The sequence below is a fragment of the Pristiophorus japonicus genome, chromosome 3 (genome assembly GCF_044704955.1).
Source record: "Pristiophorus japonicus isolate sPriJap1 chromosome 3, sPriJap1.hap1, whole genome shotgun sequence".
Taxonomy (NCBI): domain Eukaryota; kingdom Metazoa; phylum Chordata; class Chondrichthyes; family Pristiophoridae; genus Pristiophorus; species Pristiophorus japonicus.
In genome coordinates this window covers 190832994-190856056 of record NC_091979.1, presented here as the reverse complement: position 1 = coordinate 190856056, position 23063 = coordinate 190832994, and the positions used below count along the sequence as shown (strand labels likewise).

At 47.3% G+C, this 23063-nt stretch overlaps 1 protein-coding gene across 2 annotated transcripts in view; it reads right to left on the bottom strand.

The window, feature by feature from the left end:
* The window catches only part of LOC139260043 (disco-interacting protein 2 homolog A-like), a 441929-nt gene that overhangs the window by 174520 nt on the left and 244346 nt on the right, over window positions 1–23063 (bottom strand). For both annotated transcript variants that reach the window (XM_070876128.1, XM_070876127.1), the window contains exons 8-14: window positions 19838–20035; window positions 19318–19409; window positions 6318–6428; window positions 6055–6178; window positions 5130–5239; window positions 3398–3500; window positions 2011–2075 (exon numbers count right to left, since the gene is read on the bottom strand). In XM_070876128.1, coding sequence (XP_070732229.1) covers window positions 2011–2075; window positions 3398–3500; window positions 5130–5239; window positions 6055–6178; window positions 6318–6428; window positions 19318–19409; window positions 19838–20035 — 803 coding nt within the window. The remainder of the gene's footprint in view (window positions 1–2010; window positions 2076–3397; window positions 3501–5129; window positions 5240–6054; window positions 6179–6317; window positions 6429–19317; window positions 19410–19837; window positions 20036–23063) is intronic.

Sequence of the window (23063 nt, the reverse complement as noted above, 5' to 3'; positions counted from 1 at the left end):
TATGAAGTGGATAGTGACAGTGTCGTGACTTCTAGATTTCATCCAGCCCAAAGATGTCCCTTGTAACACATGCAGCGAGGTTGCACACACCAGGGGGTTGGAAGAATGTGATCAGTTTTCTCTGAGTTCCCTCCCTTCTGTCCGATCGCGCCCCCCCCCCCCACACCCGTGTCTCTCTCTCCCCCCAAGCTCTCTGTCTCTCTCCCCCACCCTCCCAAAGCTCCCTCTCTCTCCCCAACACCTCAAGCTCTCTCTCTTCACCACCACCCCCCCACCCCCCGCCCAAGCTCTCTCTCTTCACCGCCCCCACCCCCCCCAAGCTTTCTCTCTCTTCCCCGCCCCCGCCCAAGCTTTCTCTCTTTTCTTTCCCCCCCCCCGCTCCGAGAGCGCTCTCTCACCGCCCCCAAGCTCTCTCATTCTCTCCCCCTCACCCCAAGCTCTCTCTCAGCCCCCTTCAAGCTCTCTCTCAGCCCCCTCCAAGCTCTCTCTCTCTCTCCCCTCTCCCCCCCCCCCCGCACGCTCTCTCCCCCCTTGCCCCAACAAAGTTCTCTCCCCCCTTGCCCCGAGGTTCTCTTCCCCCCCTTCCTCCTTCCCAAGCACTCTCTCTCTCTTTCTCCCCTACCTCCCCACTACCCCCCCAAACTCACTCTCCACCCGCCCCCCCAAAGCTCTCTCCCCTCTCCAAGCTCACCCAAGTGCTCTCTCTCTCTCCTCACCCCAGCGCACTCTCTCTCTCTCTCTCTTCCCCCACCAAGCTCTCTCCCCCTCTCTTCCCCCCCCCCAAAGATCTCTGTCTTCCCACCCCCCCAGATCTCTCTTCTCCCCCCCCCCCCCCCCAAGATCTCTCCCTCTCTCTTCCCCCCCCCCCACCAGATCTCTCTCTCTCTTTTCTCCTCCCCTCCCCCCCAGATCTCTCTCTCTCTCTTCCCCTCCCCTCCCCCCCCCCCCCCCCCAAGATCTCTCTCTCTCTTCCCCTCCACCCCCCCCCATGATCTCTCTCTCTCTCTTCCCCTCCTCCCCCAAGATCTCTCTCTCTCTCTTCCCCTCCCCTCCCTCCCACCCCTCCTCCCCCATGATCTCTCTCTCTTCCCCTCCTCCCCCAAGATCTCTCTCTCTCTTCTCCCCCACCCCTCATGCTCTCCCCCACAAGCTCTCTTCCCCCCCCCCCCCCCAAGGCTCTCTTCCCCTCTCTTCTTCACCAACAGCTTAGGCGATTTAAAAAAAATACATTGTAAATGTTTAGAACAAAACACCTGAATGTGAATAAACTTCAAAACAGCCCCCATCACTTATAGCGAGCGCGTTGGTGCTAATGCGATTTGCGCGCTATACGCATTGGACGCTTAATATGATGTTGTTTGTGAGGTGAACTGAAGAAGTCTCTTCAATTGCAAACTGCTGCCAATTGACAAACTCGCGACATAGAATTATTTAAATCAGGAAGTAGCGAAAGCTACGAAGCTTTTCGAATATCACCATAGCATGCAAAATCCTCAATTAGCAACTCATTTAAAAAATCTAACTGAGGCTTGAAAGCTGGCCCTGTTCATGCATTTGTCAAACACCTTGTTCACAATTTCTTCAAATACCTACAGTATTAGTCGATACCACTTAAAGATGATTAAGTATAATAACTAATTACACCGTAACAAGTTGCGAACTACTCACTGAACACCTGCATCTGCCCAAAATAGCTGACACACTAAATGGTGACTTTGTAATTGACAATAGTTATGGCAAATGGTTTGCACTATTTGCCTGTTTTAAACCATGGGGACTGTAATGGCAGCTCTATTTATACAACCCATCTGACTCAACTAATTTCTCCACATGAAAGCATGTGATAAAATCAAGTGATCCAATTTGTGAATATAGGAAACAATACAGGTACTAGGTATCATAGTTATCCAAGCTTATATTTTGTGAACAGCTGACAGCATGTTCATTTACTGTGCATGGAAAAACTGAGCGTCAGTGTCCCTCAAAGACAAACCTGGAGACTATACTTACAGTTAAAATGCCATGCCACAGCCCAGCATCTCGTTTAAAGTCCAATACGTTTGTTAATGTCTCCCCTGCAATACAAATGTAGAACACAAGTTACATCACAACTCAGCTGTAACTTGCTTTATGCAGCTGCTCTGACAAATTTACTGTAATCTGCTTCATAGCATTGCTATGAAGGGTCTTACAACCCTCCTCATACCACTGTTAGTTATGTTATGTTCCAAGTGTGCAAATCAATTATACTTCAACACCAATTCTGTTAAAAAAGAATCTCCTTTGAAACAGAGTCTCACCCTCCCAATCATGAAGTATCCAAGTTATATATCTGTGAAATTCCATCACATCACTGATTTGGGGGCTACTGCTTCCAATTCATAAACAATCTCCTCCACTTCAATATGTTTATCAGTTTCAGGTACATAAAATGCATCAGCCAGTAAGCTCTGTAAAATCTCTCTGTATAAGTAAATCTATCATCTCAGATCATGTCAAATAACTGACAAAATCAACACCAGAATGGGAAAACATGTTGAAATACAGACAGTATCTTGCAGTAGATGCACACTCAAAGCATCCCCAGTTGGTTTAATATCTAAAATCACTAACTGTGAACCATACAGCAAGGTCTCAGCTTTGATTCCTGAACTGATCTCTGCCAAAATGGCAATAGGGATGCTGCAATTGGCCTTAACACCCCAGGTTTGGGAAGGGGGAAAACATTAAAAATTAGGCCAAGTTTCTACCCTGATAACCATCCAGTGATCTCTACAGACATGGAATAACCATACGCCGAGGTACAGGCTTGACTGAAATAACCTCCCCCTCCCCCAAAGGGTAAAATAATTTTCAAATAAATATTCATCGTCTAAGCTCACACATGAAGAATTGCGACTTTGGTGAGGTACCAGAGGGCTGTTGTTACTTCTGGAACCTCTCATCATAGGCAGTCCCTCGAATCGAGGATGACTTGATTCCACGTCAGAAAGTTCACAGGTGTTTCAATGAAGGACCTGAAATTCCAGGTCCCGAACTAAATCTTGAAGGGTGAAAGATGCCTGTGCGTGGATTGTTTTTTTTAGTCTGGTGGCCTTTGCACACCAGCCACTACACGGGCTTGACAGAGCTAGGTTTGGAACCAACATAGATAAGTCAGCATCTTCAATAGATAAAGGGGAAAAATTAAGCAAGATAAATGCACACTCCACTCTGCCTCAGTTATTGGTCAAGGGCCCCTGTTGGCAGATCCTCCCATCATCCAGGGTTGCAAGTGATAAATCTTATCCATGAGGTTCTCCCTCCAATGTTCCAACTAAAAATTTGTTGAATCCGATCACATAACATCCAGCAAAGTGGCTTTTGGCTGAATATCAATTGAGCACAACTAACTCACCTTCAATGTATCCACAGCTTTGACTAAGGGCATGACAATGTGCCAACATGGCAGTCTGAGATATAGTGATGCCCATTGAACTTCCTTCTTTACTGGTCTTGTACTGAAGGAGGAACAAAAAAAAGACAAATTAAAATTAAAAAATTATAGGCTATTCACTTTTCATGTACACCAATGTAAACAAATTAATCTGCAATCAGAGGTGATTCTATCACCTCTTTGATTAAATCAGTTATACCAGCCAAGCCCTTGAACATACATCCAGTTTTGGCCTGCAATAGATATCTACCATTCAAGTTAGTTCATCAATAGTAGTTGTCAAAGTATTCACACAAAATACCTGAAATGTTCTTCAACTTAAGTGCAAGAGGGTAAAAGTTTCCTCTCTTCACTATTTGTAGAGAATTCATAAACTTGTGTATTGAAAACACATTTACGATTTTGCCACAAACAACCAGAGGAATTCTTGTTCTCTGCACTGTATAGCACTGGCTAGATGCTCATCATTTAAACTATCTTGAAGCACCCAGTCATTGTTTTTAGTTTACATGCATCTTTATTACTTTATACCACCATACCAGCTGTCAGACAGGTGTGCCCTAAGCCACCGTAGCACAACTAGGACAAGCTTGTTCTAACTAAATACAATCGGGAAAATTGACAGGAAGATGCTTTAAGTAAACGTTGTATGAATTATCCTCAACCATTTGCTGAGAGTGCACCATCAAAAATAGGTTTGAATAAAAGGACCACGGGCCCATTTGGTTTTATCCTTTCACAACACCAACCCAACAATCTTCCCATTGCAGCATCTAATTGTTTCTTAAATGACTCCCATGTCTTGGCCTCCCACCACTCTTCCCAGCAACTTGTTTCAGCTGTTGGTTGCTTTCTATCCAAATAAATATTTCTTGGCATCAAACCTAAACTTGCCAATCAAAACTCTGAACCTCTGCCTTCTTGTTTGTCTGTCCTATATCTAAACACACTAATTTGGGTTTATTTTTCTGATTACATTAAAAATGTTATACACCTCCAAAGTTCCCTCTGGAGATTTCTATTTTGAGCCTCAACAGCTTGTCTAGTCATTCTACACAGCTTATCCCTCCAATGCCAAAGATCAATCTTGATGCTTTCCTTTACACAATCTCCAAGATCTGGATGATCCGCTTAGGATTCTTGGTTCTATTAGTTATCCAATTATTCAGGCCAAGCTAAAGGGTCTGTAATTGCCTCGCTGAATATAGGAACTGCATGTGGCCAATGTTCACTGACTGCTTCGTGATCATTAATTCTTCACAAATCTCTATCATGTTTCTAAGCACCTGGGCTGCAGTTCATCCATCCCTCAGGATTTACCAATATGCATCCCCTTACATCCACATCTAGAATCTCAACTTTGCTGATATTTGATTGTACACTGTTAAAAGTCCACCATGGTACAAACCTCCCAAGAAGTAGTTTACTATGTTTACGATTTCCTTTTCATCCTCCAACTCAGTTCCATATGGTTTCCTAAGGGTTTGGATTGGCTTTCTAACTATCCTTTTGCTAATATATAGTAGGATAATTTTTTGGCATTGTGTTTTAAATTTTGTTACAAATTTTTAGTTCAAGGCACCACCATCATTTTTGCAAAAAAATACAAGATTTAGTTGGCTGAATAAAAAACATTTCAAGGACTTATGCATGCTCACTAGGTTAAATATAGTGAGATTAGTTCAGAACATACCTCAATGTAAGCAATATTATTGCTGGCATCCTTGATCATAGGGTGCCAATCTTTTGGAGGCTTTGACAAGTGTTTAACATCGGTCACAAACCAACCCAGTCGAGGCCAACCTACAAATAGAACAAAGAGTTTAGTTGGTCTGGTGATGAGGTTTTGATGTAGGGTGGGCAGATTAAATTCCAACAATCAAATTGGCAAAAAGTACTTCACTACAATTATTTCCAAAATCATCCGCCAAGTACTTATTGCATTAATTGTGTGCTAAAATGTATTATTGGATTTTGATAGTAATCTTGATAAATTTAGTAGTAATATCTTGCTGTCAAGGAAAACCAACTCCAGTAAAAATTCACTACCAAAATATTGTGCCACTTCTGTGACAGAATAATGGCCATCATGAATTAGTTGTACTTGCTGTGTACTCATTCACTGATAAGCCATTTAAATCCACTACCTGCTGGTGCTGACCACTAAAGTTAAACAAAAAGGGAGAAAAAAAATCATCTAAACCAGTGTTGGTACAACATATTCTTACCGAAGTTCAATCAACCATTATAGAAAGCACATCAGGCACGTGTACTGTAACTCATGGAATAGTTGCAGATTGACAAGGTATTGAGCCCATCTTTGATCATCCATCCAATAAGAACCTTCCCACATCATCACAATATACAGCTGTTTCGTAAATGATTCCAGGGTTTTTGGCTGGATCACTTTTCCTACATTACAAGTGACTACACTTCAAAAGTACTTAGTTGGCTGCAAAGCACTTTGGGACATTCTGAGGTCGTGAAAGGCGCTTTGCAAATGCAAGTTGCTTTCTTTTCTCTTGTGTGAAGGACTTCCTGGTTCTGACATCTCTTTCAAAAAGGTTGTGGTTATTTTACTTATTATCCCCTGCTTACTAATAAGTGTGTGATAGTACCTTTAAATTGCACCACGTCGCCAGTTTGGGACTTTGGTAACCCTTTGTGACAGGCATCACAGGTGAGAGCGACTGACACACCACAGCTGCCAAGTAGAAAGCCAATCTGCTGACTGCCAGCATCCTACCAAGAGCAAAGGAAACATAATACGGAGTACTTCAGAAAAATATTTTAGCACTACAGTAGATTCAATGACCCCAATCTAATGCTACAGAACCAATACCAACTTGGGATCAAAAGTTCAGATGATGTATCTCATTACCTTTCTAGTTAGTGGTACTTCAATGGGCACAGGGACCAGTTCTGCTAAAAGGCAACCGTAAAATGCCACAATAAATGCCACAGGGTCATTGTTTGGATACACCAAAGCCACCTACAACAGAAGAGAAATGTTATTTGAAAACTGAGTCTGAAATACATGCAAGATGCTCCCAAAATGTGGTGTTTGGTTAAAACTAACGTGCAGAGGAAAACACTGGGTGTTGTCATTAAACTGCACTTCAGCTTCAGATGTTGAACTAAATCTGTGCGTTTTTAATAATTCCTGGTTGGCAAAAGAGGCAGCTTTAAGAGTTTGGCATAACTGGTGAACGAGCACCAAAAGAAAATTTAACCAACTTTCTTTCTTCCAACAATAAATTTCTCTATACCGTTCCCAAATAATTCATTGGTGTCTTTTTGTAGGGTAAACATAATTTTTTATGTTTGCTCTTTTGAGGTCAGTATTGAGTCTCACTGAGAATGAACTTTGATAATTTTACATAGAATTAAATAGAATTTTACAGCACAGAAACAGGCTATTTCAGCCCAACCATCTATGCCGGTGTTTATGCTCCACATGAGCATCTTCCCACTCATTCATATCCCTCTATTCTTTTCTCATTCATGTACTTGTCTAGCTTCCCCTTAAATGCATCTCAGCTAATTTGCCTCAATCACTCCATTTAGTCGTGGTATTTTGTAGGATTCAACCAGACCAATCTATTTGCCATCTTATGGCTGTTTTACGATTCATATTCTGCCGACTAAGTCCCCAGCAACCTTTTGCTATTGACTTCAGCAATGATTGATTTATATTTTATCTGCCTCTATGTCCTCGTCAAAAATCTTACCCTTCAGCCGATCTCTTCTCCCAAAGGCTATGACTCATCTAAGCACTATTCTATAGTCAGCAGCAGCCTTCTAGTACTTGCAAAAGTGGTAATTATTTATGGTCTTCATGTACGAGTCAAGGTTATGAGAACATGCAGGCTACTTGATCATGGGATGCGGTGGGCATCGCAGCCAAGATTGATCCAGTCTTCAACCCATGTCCACACATGCACATTTCTAGCAAGGTCACTGCATAGTAATCAGGAGCAGGTTTTCCCATTTCCTGACTCCAATTGCAGCACTCAGTCACTACCCTGGCTATATTCAGGTAATTCAGCAGACACCAGGTTTGAAGTATTGACCTTGATGATCTGCACCCCACCAAGAGCTGCATGTATCAAAGAACATAAAACAAAATAGTAAAATATTTTACAGGCACATCAATACATAAAGGAAGGTTGGGATGGGAATGGGATAATACCACAAGTAATGATGGAGAGATGGCAGAAATATTAAATAATTATTTTTTTTCAGTATTTCCCAGGGAGATAGAATAGGTGGACATAACATTAGATGGTGTGATTAGTAATGAGGTAAGTACATTTAAAATAAAGAGAGGATATATTAAATATTCTAATCAAACTCAGGATAAAACACCTGATCCGGATGGATTGCATCCACACATTTTAAAAGAATCTAGGGAAGAAAGACTACACATATTTAATAATTCGTTAGAAAAGAGTGTAGTGCCAGAAGACTGGTGGCGAGCAAACATAATAGCTACATTTAAAGGGGATAGAACATGTCCAGGGAATTATGGACATGTCAGCTTAACATCGATGGTAGGAAAAATAATGGAACCCCTACCGATGGAGAAAATAAAACATTTATATACCAAAAATATAATAACGAATAGTCAGCATGGATTTCAAAAGGGAAAGTCTTGCTTGACCAACCTCATTGAATTTTTTGGAGAGGTAAAAGGGACAGTAGACAACGGTAATGCAGTAGATGTAATTTACCTAAATTTTCAAAAGGCCTTTGAAAAGGTAACCCATAATAGACTGATGAACAAGGGAGGGGGGGGGGGGAAAGAGAGAGAGAGAGCGAGAGAGAGCGAGAGAGAGCGAGAGAGCCTGGGGGGAGGAGGGCAGAGAGAGAGCCTGGGGGAAGGAGGGTAGAGAGAACGAGAAAGAGAGCGAGAGAGACACACACACTGGGGGGGGGGGGGGGGGGGGGGTGGAAGAAAGAGAGCGCGCGAGCCTGGAGCGGGGGGTGGGGGTGACGTAAGAGAGAGCGCAAGAGCAAGCTGGGGGGGGGCGGGGGGAAAAGAGAGAGCAAGCGTCTGGGGGTGGGGGGAAAGAGAGCGCGTGCGGGCGCGCTGGGGGGGGGGGAAGAGAGAGAGAGAGAGAGAGAGAGAGAGAGAGAGAGAGAGAGAGCGCCTGGTTGGGGGGGCGAGGCGGTGGGGGAATAGATAGATACCGTGCGCGCGCTTGAGGGGCGGGGGGGGGGGGGGGGGGAAGAGAGAAAGACAGCCTGGGGTGGAAGAGAGACAGGTGGGGTGGGGGGGGGGGAGAAATCGGAGGAGAGAGGGGGAACTCAGAAAACGGATCACATTCTTCCAACCCCTGGTGCGTGTGTTACAAGGGACATCGTTCAGGTGGATGAAATCCAGAAGTCACGACACTGTCACTATTAACTTCATACCCAATAAACCTGGTAAAAATCGCACAATGCCCCATCTAGTGGGGGAGCAAGGGATAGAGTCGTGTGCTTGGGTAAGGGACTATGCTGTGGGAGGCAGATGTGCTGGGGGTACGGGACTTCAGTTGCAACTTGGTGGCTTTTGGGGAGTCAAAATGGATCGAATAACAAATTGGAAAGTCACTCAGGACTTGGACTGGGTGGTTCCACTTACACATTCCAGAGGAGTGTGACGTATCCTCCAAGGGGACCAATCAGCAATAGGTCATGTGAAAATGGAGAGCCAGAGAAACGGCTGCATTTCAGTTAGTACAAATAGACGCAGCCTAATTTTATACACCTCAATAAAGGTCACCCCTCAGCCTCCTCTGTGCCAAAGAAAACAAACCCAGCCTATCTGCAAACTTCTTAATCATACCCCCTACATTCAAGTCTAAATCATTGATAAAAACCACAAAAAGCAAGGGACCTACTACTGAGCCCTGCGGAACCCCACTGGAAACAACCTTCCAGTCACAAAAACACCCATCAACCAATACCCTCTGCTTCCTGCCTCTGAATCAATTTTGGATCCAGCTTGCCACTTGGCCCTGGATCACATGGGCTTTTACTTTCGTGACCTGTCATGTGGGACCTTATTAAAAGCCTCGCTAAAATCCATATGCACTACATCTAACACACTACCTTCATCGACCCTCCTTGTTACGTCCTCAACAGAGGGTTGGGGCAATGATGTAGCCCTGCTTGACTCCAGTCCGGACGTGGATCGGGTCTGTGATGGATCTGTTGGTAAGGATCACGGCCTGCATGTCATCATGGAGCAGGTAGAGGATGGTGATGTACTTTTGGGGGCATCCGAAGCGGAATGGAATGCTCTATAGACCCTCGCAGTTGACAGTGTCAAAGGCCTTTGTAAGATCGAAGAAGGCCATGTATAAGGGCTGGCGTTGTTCCCTGCATTTTTCCTGCAGCTGTCACGCTGCAAAAATCATGTCCGTTGTGCACCGAAGGGGACGAAAGCCGCTCTGTGATTCGGAGGAGCTCCTCAGCCACAGGGAGAAGTTGGTTGAGGAGGACTCTAGCAACAACTTTCCCAGTGGCTGATAGCAGGGAGATTCCTCTGTAGTTGCCGCAGTCGGACTTGTCCCCTTTTTTAAAGATGGTCACGATCACTGCATCTCTGAGATCTCCCGGCATGCTCTCTTCCCTCCAGATGAGAGAGATGAGGTCATGTATTCGCGCCAGCAGTGCCTCTCCGCCATACTTCAGTGCCTCAGCAGGGATTCCATCCGCTCCCGTAGACTTGATGTTTTTTTTAGCTGTCTTATGGCTTTTTCTACCTTGTGCAGTGTTGGGGTCTCACTGAGGTAGTGGCAGGTAGCATGCTGCGGAATGGAGTCGAGAACACTCGAGTCAAAGGGAGAGTCTCGATTGAGGAGATCTTCGAAGTGCTCCTTCCAGCGGGCCCTGACTGCCTCGGTGTCCTTGATGAGTGTTTCCCCGTTCTTGATCAGCAGCAGGGTGGGACCTTGGGCGTTTGGACCGAGGTTGGCCTTGACTGCGATGAAGAATCCTCGCATATCATGGCTGTCGGCCAGCTGCTGTATCTCCTGTGCTTTCTCCATCCACCACCTGTTCTCTAGGTCCAGGGTTTTTTGTTGGACCTCAGCCTTGAGCCATCTGAAATGCTGCTTTGCTGCTCCAGAGTTGGGTTGCTGTTTAAGGCTCAGAAATGCCCTGCGCTTGCGACCTATAAGCTCTTGAATCTCCTGATCATTCTCATCAAACCAGCCCTGGTGTTTCCTGGTTGAGTGACCGAGCTTCTCTTTTCAGGCACTGGTTATGCAGGCCTGGAGGGCAGACCAAGCGCTGTGGGCATTCTGCGTCTCGGGGTCATCAAGGCACGCCAGGTTAGCTGTGAGGCACTGACTGTATAGGGCTCTCTAAGCTGGGTCCTTAAATGCCCCGGCATTTACTTTTTTGCGGCACTGCTTCTACTGCCCCCTCTGCTTTTGGGGCTATGTTGATGCTAATGATTACCTCCTCAAAAAATTAAATCAAGTTAGTCAGACACGACCTTCTCTTAACAAATCCATGCTGACTGTCCTTGATTAATCCATGTCTTTCTAAATGCAGATTTATCCTGTCCCTCAGAATCTTTTCCAATAATTACAGGCTGACTGGCCTGTAATTACTCAGTCTATCCCTTTCTCCCTTTTTAAACAAAGGTACCACATTAGCAATCCTCAGGCACCACACCTGTAGCCAGAGAGGATTGGAAAATGATGGTCAGAGCCTCTGCTATTTCCTCTTTTGCTCCTCAATAGCCTGGGATACATTTCTTCCGGGCCTGGCGATTTATCCACTTTCAAAGCTTAATACTTCCTCTCTCACTATGTTTATTTCATCTAATATTTGAGACTCCTCCTCCCTGATTGCAATGTCTGCATCGTCCCTCTCTTATCTGAAAACAGATGCAAAGTATTCATTAAGAACCACACCCACATCTTCCGTCTCCACACACAGATTACCTTTATGGTCTCTAATAGGCCCCACTCTTTCTTTAGTTATCCCCTTGCTCTTGATATATTTATAAAACATCTTTGAGTTTTCCTTAATTTTACTTGCAAACCTGTTTTCATGCTCTTAGCTTTAGCTTTCCTAATTTCCTTTTTAATTACGCCCCTGCACTTTCTATACTCCTCTAGAGTTTCTGCAGTATTGAGCCCTCAGTCAGAGGCAGTCCCTCGGAATTGAGGAAGACTTGCTTTCACTCTTAGCATGAGTTCTTAGGTGGCTGTACAGTCCAATACGAGAACCATAGTCTCTGTCACAGTTGGGACAGATCGTTGTTGAGGGAAAGGGTGGGTGGAACAGGTTTGCCACACGCTCCTTCCGCTGCCAGCGCTTGATTTCTGCATGCTCTCGGCAACAATACTCGAGGAGCTCAGCGCCCTCCCGAATGCACTTCCTCCACTTAGGGCGGTCTATGGCCAGGGACTCCCAGGTGTCAGTGGGGATGTTGCACTTTATCAGGGAGGCTTTGAGGGTGTCCTTCTAACGTTTCCTCTGCCCACCTTTGGCTCGTTTGCCGTGGACGAGTTCCGAGTAGAGCGCTTGCTTTGGGAGTCTTGTGTCTGGCATGCGAACGATGTGGCCTGCACAACGGAGCTGATCAAGTGTGGTCAGTGCTGGGGATGTTGGCCTGGACGAGGACGCTAATGTTTGTGTGTCTGTCTTCCCAAGGGATATGCAGGATCTTGCGAAGACATCGCTGGTGGTATTTCTCCTGCGCCTTGAGGTATCTGCTGTACATGGTCCACGTCTCTGAGCCATACAGGAGGGCAGGTATTACTACGGCCCTATAGACCATGAGCTTGGTGACAGTTTTGAGGGACTGGTCTTCAAACACTCTTTTACTAAGGCGGCCGAAGGCTGCACTGGAGGCTATGTTGGATCTCATCGTCAATGCCTGCTCTTGTTGATAGGAGGCTCACAAGATAGGGGAAGTGGTCCACGTTGTCCAGGGCCACGCTGTGGATCTTGATGTCTTGCCTGGGGGGGCAGTGCTGTGCGGCGAGGACAGTTGGTGGAGGACCTTTGTCTTACTAATGTTTAGCGTAAGGCCCATGCTTTCATACGCCTCGGTAAAGACGTCAACTATGTCCTGGAGTTCAGCCTGTGTGTATGCACAGACGCAGGCGTCGACCGTGTACTGTAGCTCGACGACAGAGGTTGGAGTGGTCTTGGACCTGGCCTGGAGACGGCGAAGGTTGAACAGCTTCTCACTGGTTCTGTAGTTTAGTTTCACGCCAGTGGGGAGCTTATCAACTGTGAGGTGGAGCATGGCAACGAGGAAGATTGAGAAGAGGGTTGGGGCAATGATGCAGCCCTGCTTGACCCCGGTCCAGACGTAAATTTGGTCTGTGATGGATCCGTTGGTAAGGATCACGGCTTGCATGTCGTCGTGGAGCAGGCGGAGGATGGTGACGTACTTTTGAGGGCATCCGAAATGGAGGAGGGCAATCCATAGACCCTCGCGGTTGACTCTATGTCCCTTGACATCCAGGGGGCTCCAGATTTGTTAGTCCCACCCTTTTTCTTAAGGGAATATACTTGCTCTGAACCTTCTGGATCTCCTCCTTGAATGCTTCCCACTGCTTGGACGCTGATTTACCTTCAAGTAGCTGTTTCCAGTCCACTATGGCTAAATCACCTCTTGGCTTAGCAAAATTTTCCCCAATAAGAACTGTTATTCCTGGTCTATCTTTGTCCTTTTCCACAACTATCCTAAATCTAACTGAATTAGGATCACTAGCACCAAATTGCTCTCCCACTGATACCCCTTCCACCTGCCCAGCTTAATTCCCTAAAACTAAGCACAGAACCGCCCTCTCCCTTGTTGGTCTTGTTACATAATGGTTTAATAAGATCTCCTGAATGCATTATAGAAATTCCGCACCCTCTATACCTTTCGCACTAATTTTATCCCAGTTAATATTGGGGTAGTTGAAATCCCCTCCCATTACTGCCCTACAGTTGTTGCACTGCTCAGAAATTTGCCTGCATATTTGCTCTTCTATCTCCCTCTGACTGTTTGGGGGTCTACCGTACACTTTCAGCAGTGTGATCGCCTCTTTTTTGTTTTTCAATTTGACCCATATGGCCTCATTTGACGATCCTTCCAACATATCATGCCTCTTCACAGCTCGACTTGTTTCTTTAATCAATACTGTGACCCCCCCTCCTTTTGTTAAACCCTCTCTTTATCCCGTCTGAAAACCCTGTAACCAGGAATGTTAAGCTGACATACCTGCCCTTCCTTCAGCCATGTCTTAGTAATAGCTATAATTTCATACTCCCAAGTGCCTATCTGTGTTTTCAGTTTATCTGCCTTATTCCCTATACTCCTTGCATTGAAGCATCATCATCATAGGCAGTCCCTCGGAATCAAGAAAGACTTGCTTCCATTCCTGAAGTGAGTTCTTTGGTGGCTGAACAATCCAATAAGAGAGCCATAGACTCTGTCACAGGTGGGACAAATAGTCGTTGAGGGAAGGGGTGGGTGGGACTGGTTTGCCTCATGCTCTTTCTGCTGCCTGTGCTTGATTTCTGCATGCTTTTGCCGTTGAGCCGCGAGGTGCTCAGCACCCCCTCGGATGCACTTCCTCCACTTAGGCCAGCGACTCCCAGGTGTCAGTGGGGATGTCGCACTTTATTAAGGAGGCTTTAAGGGTGTCTTTGTAGCATTTCTGCTGCCCATCTTTGGCTCGTTTGCCATGAAGGAGCTCATAGTAGAGCACTTGCTTTGGGAGTCTCATGTCTGGCATCCGAACTACGTGGCCTGCCCAGCGAAGCTGATCGAGTGTGGTCAGTGCTTCAATACTGGGGATGTTAGCCTGGTCGAGGACACTGATGTTGGTGCGCCTGTCCTCCCAGGGGATTTAAAAAAAACATAGAAAATAGGTGCAGGAGTAGGCCATTCGGCCCTTCGAGCCTGCACCACCATTCAATAAGATCATGGCTGATCATTCACCTCAGTACCCCTTTCCTGCTTTCTCTCCATACCCCTTGATCCCTTTAGCCGTAAGGGCCATATCTAACTCCCTCTTGAATATATCCAATGAACTGGCATCAACAACTCTCTGTGGTAGGGAATTCCACAGGTTAACAACTCTAAGTGAAGAAGTTTCTCCTCATCTCAGTACTAAATGGCTTACCCCTTATCCTTAGACTTTATCCCCTGGTTCTGGACTTCCCCAACATCAGGAACATTCTTCCCGCATCTAACTTGTCCAGTCCCGTCAGAATTTTATATGTTTCTATGAGATCCCCTCTAATCCTTCCAAACTCCAGTGAATACAGGCCCAGTTGATCCAGTCTCTCCTCATATGTCAGTCCTGTCATTCTGGGAATCAGTCTGGTGAACCTTCGCTGCACTTCCTCAATAGCAAGAACGTCCTTCCTCAGATTAGGAGACCAAAACTGAACACATTATTCCAGGTGAGGCCTCACCAAGGCCCTGTGCAACTGCAGTAAGACCTCCCTGCTCCTATACTCAAATCCCCTAGCTATGAAGGCCAACATACCATTTGCCTTCTTCACCGCCTACCGTACCTGCATGCCAACTTTCAATGACTGATGTACCACGACGCCCAGGTCTCGTTGCACCTCCCCTTTTCCTAATCTGCCGTCATTCAGATAATATTCTGCCTTCGTGTTTTTGCCACCGAAGTGGATAACCTCACATTTATCCACATTATACTGCATCTGCCACTCGTTTGCCCATTCACCTAACCTGTCCAAGTCACCCTGCAGCCTTTTAGTGTCCTCCTCACAGCTCACACCGCCACCCAGCTTAGTGTCATCTGCAAACTTGGAGATATTACACTCAATTCCCTCATCCAAATCATTAATGTATATTGTAAATAGCTGGGGTCCCAGCACTGAGCCCTGCGGCACCTCACTAGTCACAGCCTGCCATTCTGACTCTCTGCTTCCTGTCTGCCAACCAGTTCTCTATCCACCTCAGTACATTACCCCCAATTCCACGTGCTTTAATTTTGCACACCAATCTCTTGTGTGGGATCTTGTCAAAAGCCTTTTGAAAGTTCAAATACACCACAACCACCGGTTCTCCCTTGGTCCGGATTTGCAAGATCTTGCAGAGACATCGTTGGTGATATATTTCCAGTGACTTGAGGTGCCTTCTGTATATAGTCCATGCCTCAGATCCATAGAGAAGGGCCGGTATTGCTACAGCCCTGTAGACCATGAGCTTGGTGGTAGATTTGAGGGCCTGGTCTTCAAACACTCTTTTCCTCAGACGGCCAAAGGCTGCACTGGCGGCGATGTTGAATCTCCGCATCAATGTCTGCCTTTGTTGATAAGAGGCTCCAGAGATATGGGAAATGGTTCACGATGTCCAGGGCCGCGCTGTGGATCTTGATGATTGGAGGGCAGTGCTGTGCAGAAGTGACAGGCTCAGGCTCAAGGCTCAGGTCCAATAAAAAACCCGGGACTTAAAGAAGACGTGGTGGATGGAAAAAGCTCAGGAGATACAACAACTGGCCGACAGCCACAATATGCGAGGATTCTTCGCTGCAGTAAAGGCCACCTACGGTCCAAACTTCCAAGGCCCCACCCCAATCCTGGCCAAGGACAGGGAAACACTCATCAAGGACACCGAGGCTATCAGGGCCCGATGGAAGGAGCACTTTGAAGATGATCTCAATCGAGACTCTGCCTTTGACTCGAGTGTTCTCGACTCCATCCCGCAGCATGCTACCCGCCACCAGCTCAATGAAACTCCAATGTTGCACGAGGTAGACAAAGCCATAAAACAGCTCAAGAACAACAAGGCTACGGGTACAGATGGAATCCCTGCTGAGGCGCTAAAGTATGGCGGAGAGGCACTGTTGCCGCAGATACATGGCCTCATCGCTCTCATCTGGAGGGAGGAGAGCATGCCGGGAGAGCTTAGAGATGCAGTGATCGTGACCATTTTTTTTTAAAAAAGGGGACAAGTCCGACTGCGGCAATTACAGGGGAATCTCCCGGCTATCAGCCACTGGGAAAGTTGTCACTCGAGTTCTCCTCAATCGACTTCTCCCTGTGGCCGAGTAGCTCCTCCCGGAATCACAATGCGGATTTCGTCCCCTACGGGGCACAACAGACATGATCTTTGCAGCGTGACAGTTGCAGGAAAAATGCAGGGAGCAGTGCCAGCCCTAATACATGGCCTTTTTCGATCTTACAAATGCCTTTGACACTGTCAACCGTTAGGGTCTATGGAGCGTCCTCCTCCATTTCGGGTGCCCCCAAAAGTTTGTCAACATCCTTCGCCTCCTTCACGATGACATGCAGGCTGTGATCCTTACCAACAGATCCATTACAGACCCAATCCACATCCGGACCGGAGTCAAACAGGGCTGCATCATCGCTCCAATCCTCTTCTCAATCTTCCTTACCGCCATGCTCCACCTCACAATCAACAAGCTCCCCGCTGGAGTGGAACTAAACGACAGAACCAGTGGGAAGTTGTTTAACCTACGCCGCCTTCAGGTCCAAGATCACCCCAACCTCTGTCATTGAGCTGCAGTATGCGGACGACGCCTGCGTCTGCGCACAGAGGCTGAACTTCAGAACTGGTTTGATGAAAATGATCAGGAGATCGAAGAACTAATAGATCGCAAGCGCAAAGCATTTCTGAGCCTCAAGCAACAACCCAACTCGGGAGCTGCGAAACAACATTATAGTCGGCTCCCGTTATTTAACGCAGTTTTGTTTTATTGATAGCACACCAGTCAGAAGTTAAAGTCGAGTTAAAATCTTTCTATTCTGCCTTAACTCTTCAATTATAGTGCATTATACATTGCTTTTATGGTATATAATTTATATTGGCACTTTGATTGTCTATTCTCCTCCATTATGCATGTTCATGCTAATCCTCAAGAATTTTTGAGAGTTGGGAAATCAATGGACCCCATTGTAGGGAGCAGCGAAACACCAAAGCACACTCTTTACATGCCTGGAGGAACCTTTTAAATATGGGTCTTACATATTGTTTCTTTTCACATCTTATTTTGAGTTTTGGTGGAGCTCAGTTTTACTCGTGGTTTGTGGCAGCACTTGCGCTGGTGTAAGGGACTTCGGCTGGGGGAGGGATGCATTTACGCTGGGGTAAGGGACTTCGGCTGGAACTTGGTGGCTTTTGGGGAGATCTATCCTCTGTGGCTTTTGAAGTCAAAATGGATCGAATTACAAGTTGGAAAGTCAGTCAGAACTTGGGCTGGGCGGTTCCACTTACACATTTCAGAGGAACTTCGGTGTGGTTTATCCTCCAAGGGGACCAATCAGCAATAGCTTATGTAATAATGGAGAGCCAATCAGAGAAACGGCTGCCATTCAGTTAGTACAAATAAACGCATCTGTAAAAGATCCCATGGCACTATTTCGAAGAAGAGCAGAAGTTATCCCCGGTGTCATGGCCAATATTCATCCGTCAATCAACATAACAAAAAAACAGATTATCTGGTCATGATCACATTGCTGTTTGTGGGAACTTGCTTCAGCAGAAATTGGCTTCCGCGTTTCCTACATTACAACAGTGACTGCACTCCAAAAGTACTTCAATGGCTGTAAAGCGCTTTGAGACGTCCGGTGGTTGTGAAAGGCGCTATATAAATCCAAGTCTTTCTTTATTGGTGTTCCACAATGATCAGTGCTGGGTCTACTCTTGTTCACAATTTATATTAACGATTTAGACACTGGAATCAAAAACGCAATTTCTAAATTTGTGGATGACGCCAAATTGCTAGTCAATACTGAGGAGGACTGGAACAAATTGCAAGATATTAACAAACTTGCAGAATGGCTACATAATTGGAAAATGAAGTACAACACAGATAAATGTGAGATATTATATTTTAGTAGGAAAAATAGGGAGGTCACTTATTACTTGGAGGGTGAGAGTTTAGATGGGGCAGAGGAACAAAGGGATCTCAGAGCACAAATACACAAATCGCTAAAAGTTGCGACACAGGTTAGCAAGGCCATAAAAAAAGCAAACCAAGCACTAGGGTTTATTTCTAGAGGTATAAAATTGAAAAGTAGAGAAATTATGCCTAACCTGTATTGAACCTTGGTTAGACCACACTTAAGAGTTCTGCGTATAGTTCTGGTCACCATATTATAATAAGGCTATAGAGACACTGGAAAGAGTGCAGAGAAGATTTACAAGGATGATACCAGAAATGCAAGGGTATACACATCAGGAAAAGATGCTGGGTCTCTGTTCTCTTGAACAAAGAAGGCTGAGGGGTGACCTAATAGAGGTCATCAAAGCTTTTGAAAGAGTGGATACAGAGAGAATGTTTCCACTTGTGACGAAAAACATAACTAGAGGTCATCAATATAAGATAGTCATCAAGAAATCCAACAGGGCATTCAGAAGAAAATTCTTTACCCAAAAGAGTGGTGTGAATGTAGAACTCACTATTACAGGGGGTGGATGAAGCGAATCGTATAGATGCATTTAATGGGAGGCTAGACAAGCACATGAGGGAGAAGGGAATAGAGGGTTATGCTGACAGAGTTAGATGAGGAAAGAGGGGAGGAGACACGAGTGGAGCAAAAATGTCGGCATGGGCAGAATGGCCTGTTACTGTGCTGTACATCCTATGTAATCTGATGTAACCACTGAGCCATAAGGACAGCCCTGTAATTTGTAATATTATGCTCTGCATTGGTTTGGAACTTGAAGTAGTGCTAGAAAGAAAATGCATAAGTATCACCCTTTAAATCAATCCAGAATGTAAAATTATATAGGGGAGGGGCAAAGAAATTGGATTAGCTAGTTGTAGTGCAACAGTTAGCACCATCACATGTGTAGTAACCTGCTTTTAAGTTGTAATTCTTATGATTCTACAAAAAGGAAACTACAATTCTGGGCAAGAGTGACGTACTCTATCACCAAGTCTAAGCAGCGGATCATTCTTATTGCTCAGTTTGTTGAGGAGTGTGTAAGCTAGCTTGAGGCTCCGAGTCCACAGCTTCCCTGAAACAGACAAAATAAAGTAATCAACCATTAAGTGCACAGTGTTGCAAGACCTACTGTAGCTCCAAGAAACATGATCACACTGGCCACAAAGCCATTCTCATCACATTACCATTATAAACTGATGAGTTACACAGAAACATAGAAATTAGGTGCAGGAGCAGGCCATTTAGCCCTTCAAGTCTGCACCGCCATTCAATAAGATCATGGCTGATCATTCAACCTCAGTACCCCTTTCCTGCTTTCTCTCCATATCCCTTGATCCCTTTGGACATAAGGGCCATATCTAACTCCGTACCTATATCTGTTTAATGCGGCAACAGCACACATTCATTCAATCTTGAATTTAAAAAATATACTATAAACATGATTACCAATAGCAATAACAAGTGTCTATTACAACAGCTTTTCAGTTGTTAGGTGCTTACCATAAGTGAGTGTGTAAACGAGCTTCCCTGTAGTATCCAGTGAGGTCAAACAAGAGGCCTTGGGCTGTGTGGTTCCCCACCTTTGTACAGCTGCCAGCAGCGATGGAGGCCAATTTGTCACTACTCCTAGTGGCTCCCCTTGTAATGGTGTTGTCTGCAGACCTTCCGGTTTTGGCTGATTAGGGTCTGCTTGTGGAACTGAAATCAAAGTAGGATAGTAAAAAACAAGTGATATAAAAAGAAATTAAATCAGAAAATATGCTGTAATCCTCATTCTTTATGTTAAGATCTCTGCCATGTATCACTGTCATGGGTATTAGAGATTGGGGTAAATTGACTCAGATGCTATTGTGAACGATTATTTGCACTAATCGTAGGAGAGGGAATGAAGGATGTGTTTATTTGCAACAGTAAAATGCTCTAATTGGGTCCCTTGATCACATGACCTGATTGGTCCCCTTGGAGGAAAGAAACACCCAGCAGTTTCTCTCAAATGTGTAATTAGAACCGCCCTACCTACATAATCAGTGACTGCAAAGTGTAATTCGAGCCATTCTGACTGCCGACTCCAGGCAGAGGAGAGCTCACTCTCACAGGTTAAGATCTCCACCCACCCCAACTCCAGCCCAAGTTCCTGACCATCCCCCAGCCCAAGTTCCTGGCCCATCCCAGCCCAGGTTCCTGGCCCCCCACAGCCCAAGTACCAGACTCGCCCCCGCCTCCCCCCCCCACAACTCCACCCCACCCAGTCCAAGTTCCTGTCCCATCCCAGCCCAAGTTCCTGACATCCCCAGCCCAACCCACCTGCCATAGATGGGCCATTGTTGTGGGTCACAGATTGTTAACAGGTTTATTGGGTATGAAGTGAACAGTGACAATGTCGTCACTTCTGGATTTCATCCAATCCAATTATGTCACTTGTCACACATGCACTGAGTTTTCGGAGAAAAGAATCAGGTATACGGGGAGGAGAGGGAGAATGTGATGCGGTTGTAAAGGGGTTGGGGTTGGAAAAATGTAGGGAACTAAGTTCACTCTCTCCCTTTCCCCTCCGATTCCCTTTACCCAGTCTCTCTCTGCTCCCAGTCTCACTATGTCTCTCTCACCAATGGCCCCCACCCCTCCATCTCACTCTCTCTCTCTTCCCCGCTCCCCCCCACCCAGGCTCACTCGCTCACTCTGCCCCGCTCACACTCTCGTTCACTCTGCCCCACTCTCTCCCACGCTTACTCTCTTTTCCCCCCCACCCAGTCTCTCTCTCCCTCCACCCCAGTCTCCCGCTCTCTCTATATTCCCAACCTCAATAGTCTCTCTCTCTCCCACTCCCCCAATATCTCTCACGACTCAGTCTCTCTCTCTCAACCCGTCCACCACAGGCTGTGACTCCCCCCCCCAGTCTCTCACTCTCCCCCCCCCCCAGTCTCTCACTCCCCCCCCCCCAGTCTCTCACTCTCTCCCCCCCCCTAGTCTCTCACTCTCCCCCCCCGTCTCTCACTCTCCCCCCCCGTCTCTCACTCTCCCCTTTCCCCCCCCCCCCAGTCTCTCACTCTCTTCTTTTCCCCCCCCAGTCTCTCTCTCTCTCTCTCTCTCTCCCCCCCCCGTCGTCTGTCTCTCTCTCTCTCTTCCCCCCCCGCAGTCTCTCTCCCCTCCCGCAGTCTCTCTCTCTCCCCGCCCCCCCGCAGACTCTCCCTCCCTCCCCCCCACTCCTAGTCTCTCTCTCTCCCCCCCCCCCAGTCTCTCTTCACCCCCCCCACCCCCCACAGTCTCTCTCTCTCTTCCCCCCCCCACAGTCTCTCTCTCTTCCCCCCCCCCCAGTCTCTCTCTCTCTCTTCTCCCCCCGTCCCCAGCTCCCCAGTCTCTGTCTCCCGTCTCGATCTCTCTCTCACTCTCTCACCCACAGTCTCGCTCTCACTCTCCCTCACCCAGTCTCGCTCTCACTCTCCCTCACCCACAGTCTCGCTCTCACTCTCCCTCTGTCTCGCACTCTCCCTCTCTCTCCCCCCACCCCGTTTCTCCCTTTCTCTCCCCGCCCCCTAGTCCCTCCCTCCCTCCCCGCCCCCAGTTCCTCCCTCTCTCCCCGCCCCCCCAGTTCCTCCCTCTCCCCGCCCCCACAGTCCCTCCCTCTCTCCCCGCCCCTCCAGTCTCTCCCTCTTTCCCCGCCCCCCCAGTATCCCTCCCTCTCTCCCTCAGTCTCTCTCTCCCTCAGTCTCTCTCTCCCTCAGTCTCTCTCTCCCTCCCAGTCTCTCTTCCCCCCCCCAGTCTCTCTCTCTCTCTCTCTTCCCCCCCCAGTCTCTCTCTCTCTCTTCCCCCCCAGTCTCTCTCTCTCTCTTCCCCCCCAGTCTCTCTCTCTCTCTCTTCCCCCCCAGTCTCTCTCTCTCTCTCTTCCCCCCCAGTCTCTCTCTCTCTCTCTCTTCCCCCCCAGTCTCTCTCTCTCTCTCTTCCCCCCCCACTCTCTCTCTCTCTCTTCCCCCCCCACTCTCTCTCTCTCTCTCTTCCCCCCCCACTCTCTCTCTCTTATCCCCACAGTCTCTCTCTCTCTCTTCCCCCGCCCCAGTCTCTCTCTCTCTCTCTCTCTTCCCCCGCCCCGTCTCTCTCTCTCTCTTCCCCCGCCCCGTCTCTCTCTCTCTCTCTCTCTCTCTCTCTCTCTTCCCCCGCCCCGTCTCTCTCTCTCTCTCTTCCCCCGCCCCAGTCTCTCTCTCTCTTCCCCCGCCCCAGTCTCTCTCTCTCTTCCCCCGCCCCAGTCTCTCTCTCTCTTCCCCCGCCCCAGTCTCTCTCTCTCTTCCCCCGCCCCAGTCTCTCTCTCTCCCCCCTCCCAGTCTCTCTCTCTCTCTCTCTCCCCCCCCCCGTCTCTCTCTCTCTCTCCCCCCCCGTCTCTCTCTCTCTCTCTCTCTCCCCCCCCCCGTCTCTCTCTCTCTCTCTCTCTCTCCCCCAGTCTCTCTCTCTCCCCCCTCCCAGTCTCTCTCTCTCTCTCCCCCCCCCCAGTCTCTCTCTCTCTCTTTCTCTCCCCCAGTCTCTCTCTCTCTCTCTCCCCACCAGTCTCTCTCTCCCCCCCCAGTCTCTCTCCCTCTTGCTCTCTTCCCCTCCCTCTCTCTCTCTCTCTCTTCCCCACTCTCTCCCCCTCTCCCCCACACTCTTCCCCCCCACACTCCTTTTCCCCCCACACACTCTCCCTCCCCCCCCACCCCACACTCTCCCCCCCCCACCCCACTCTCTCCCCCCCCACCCC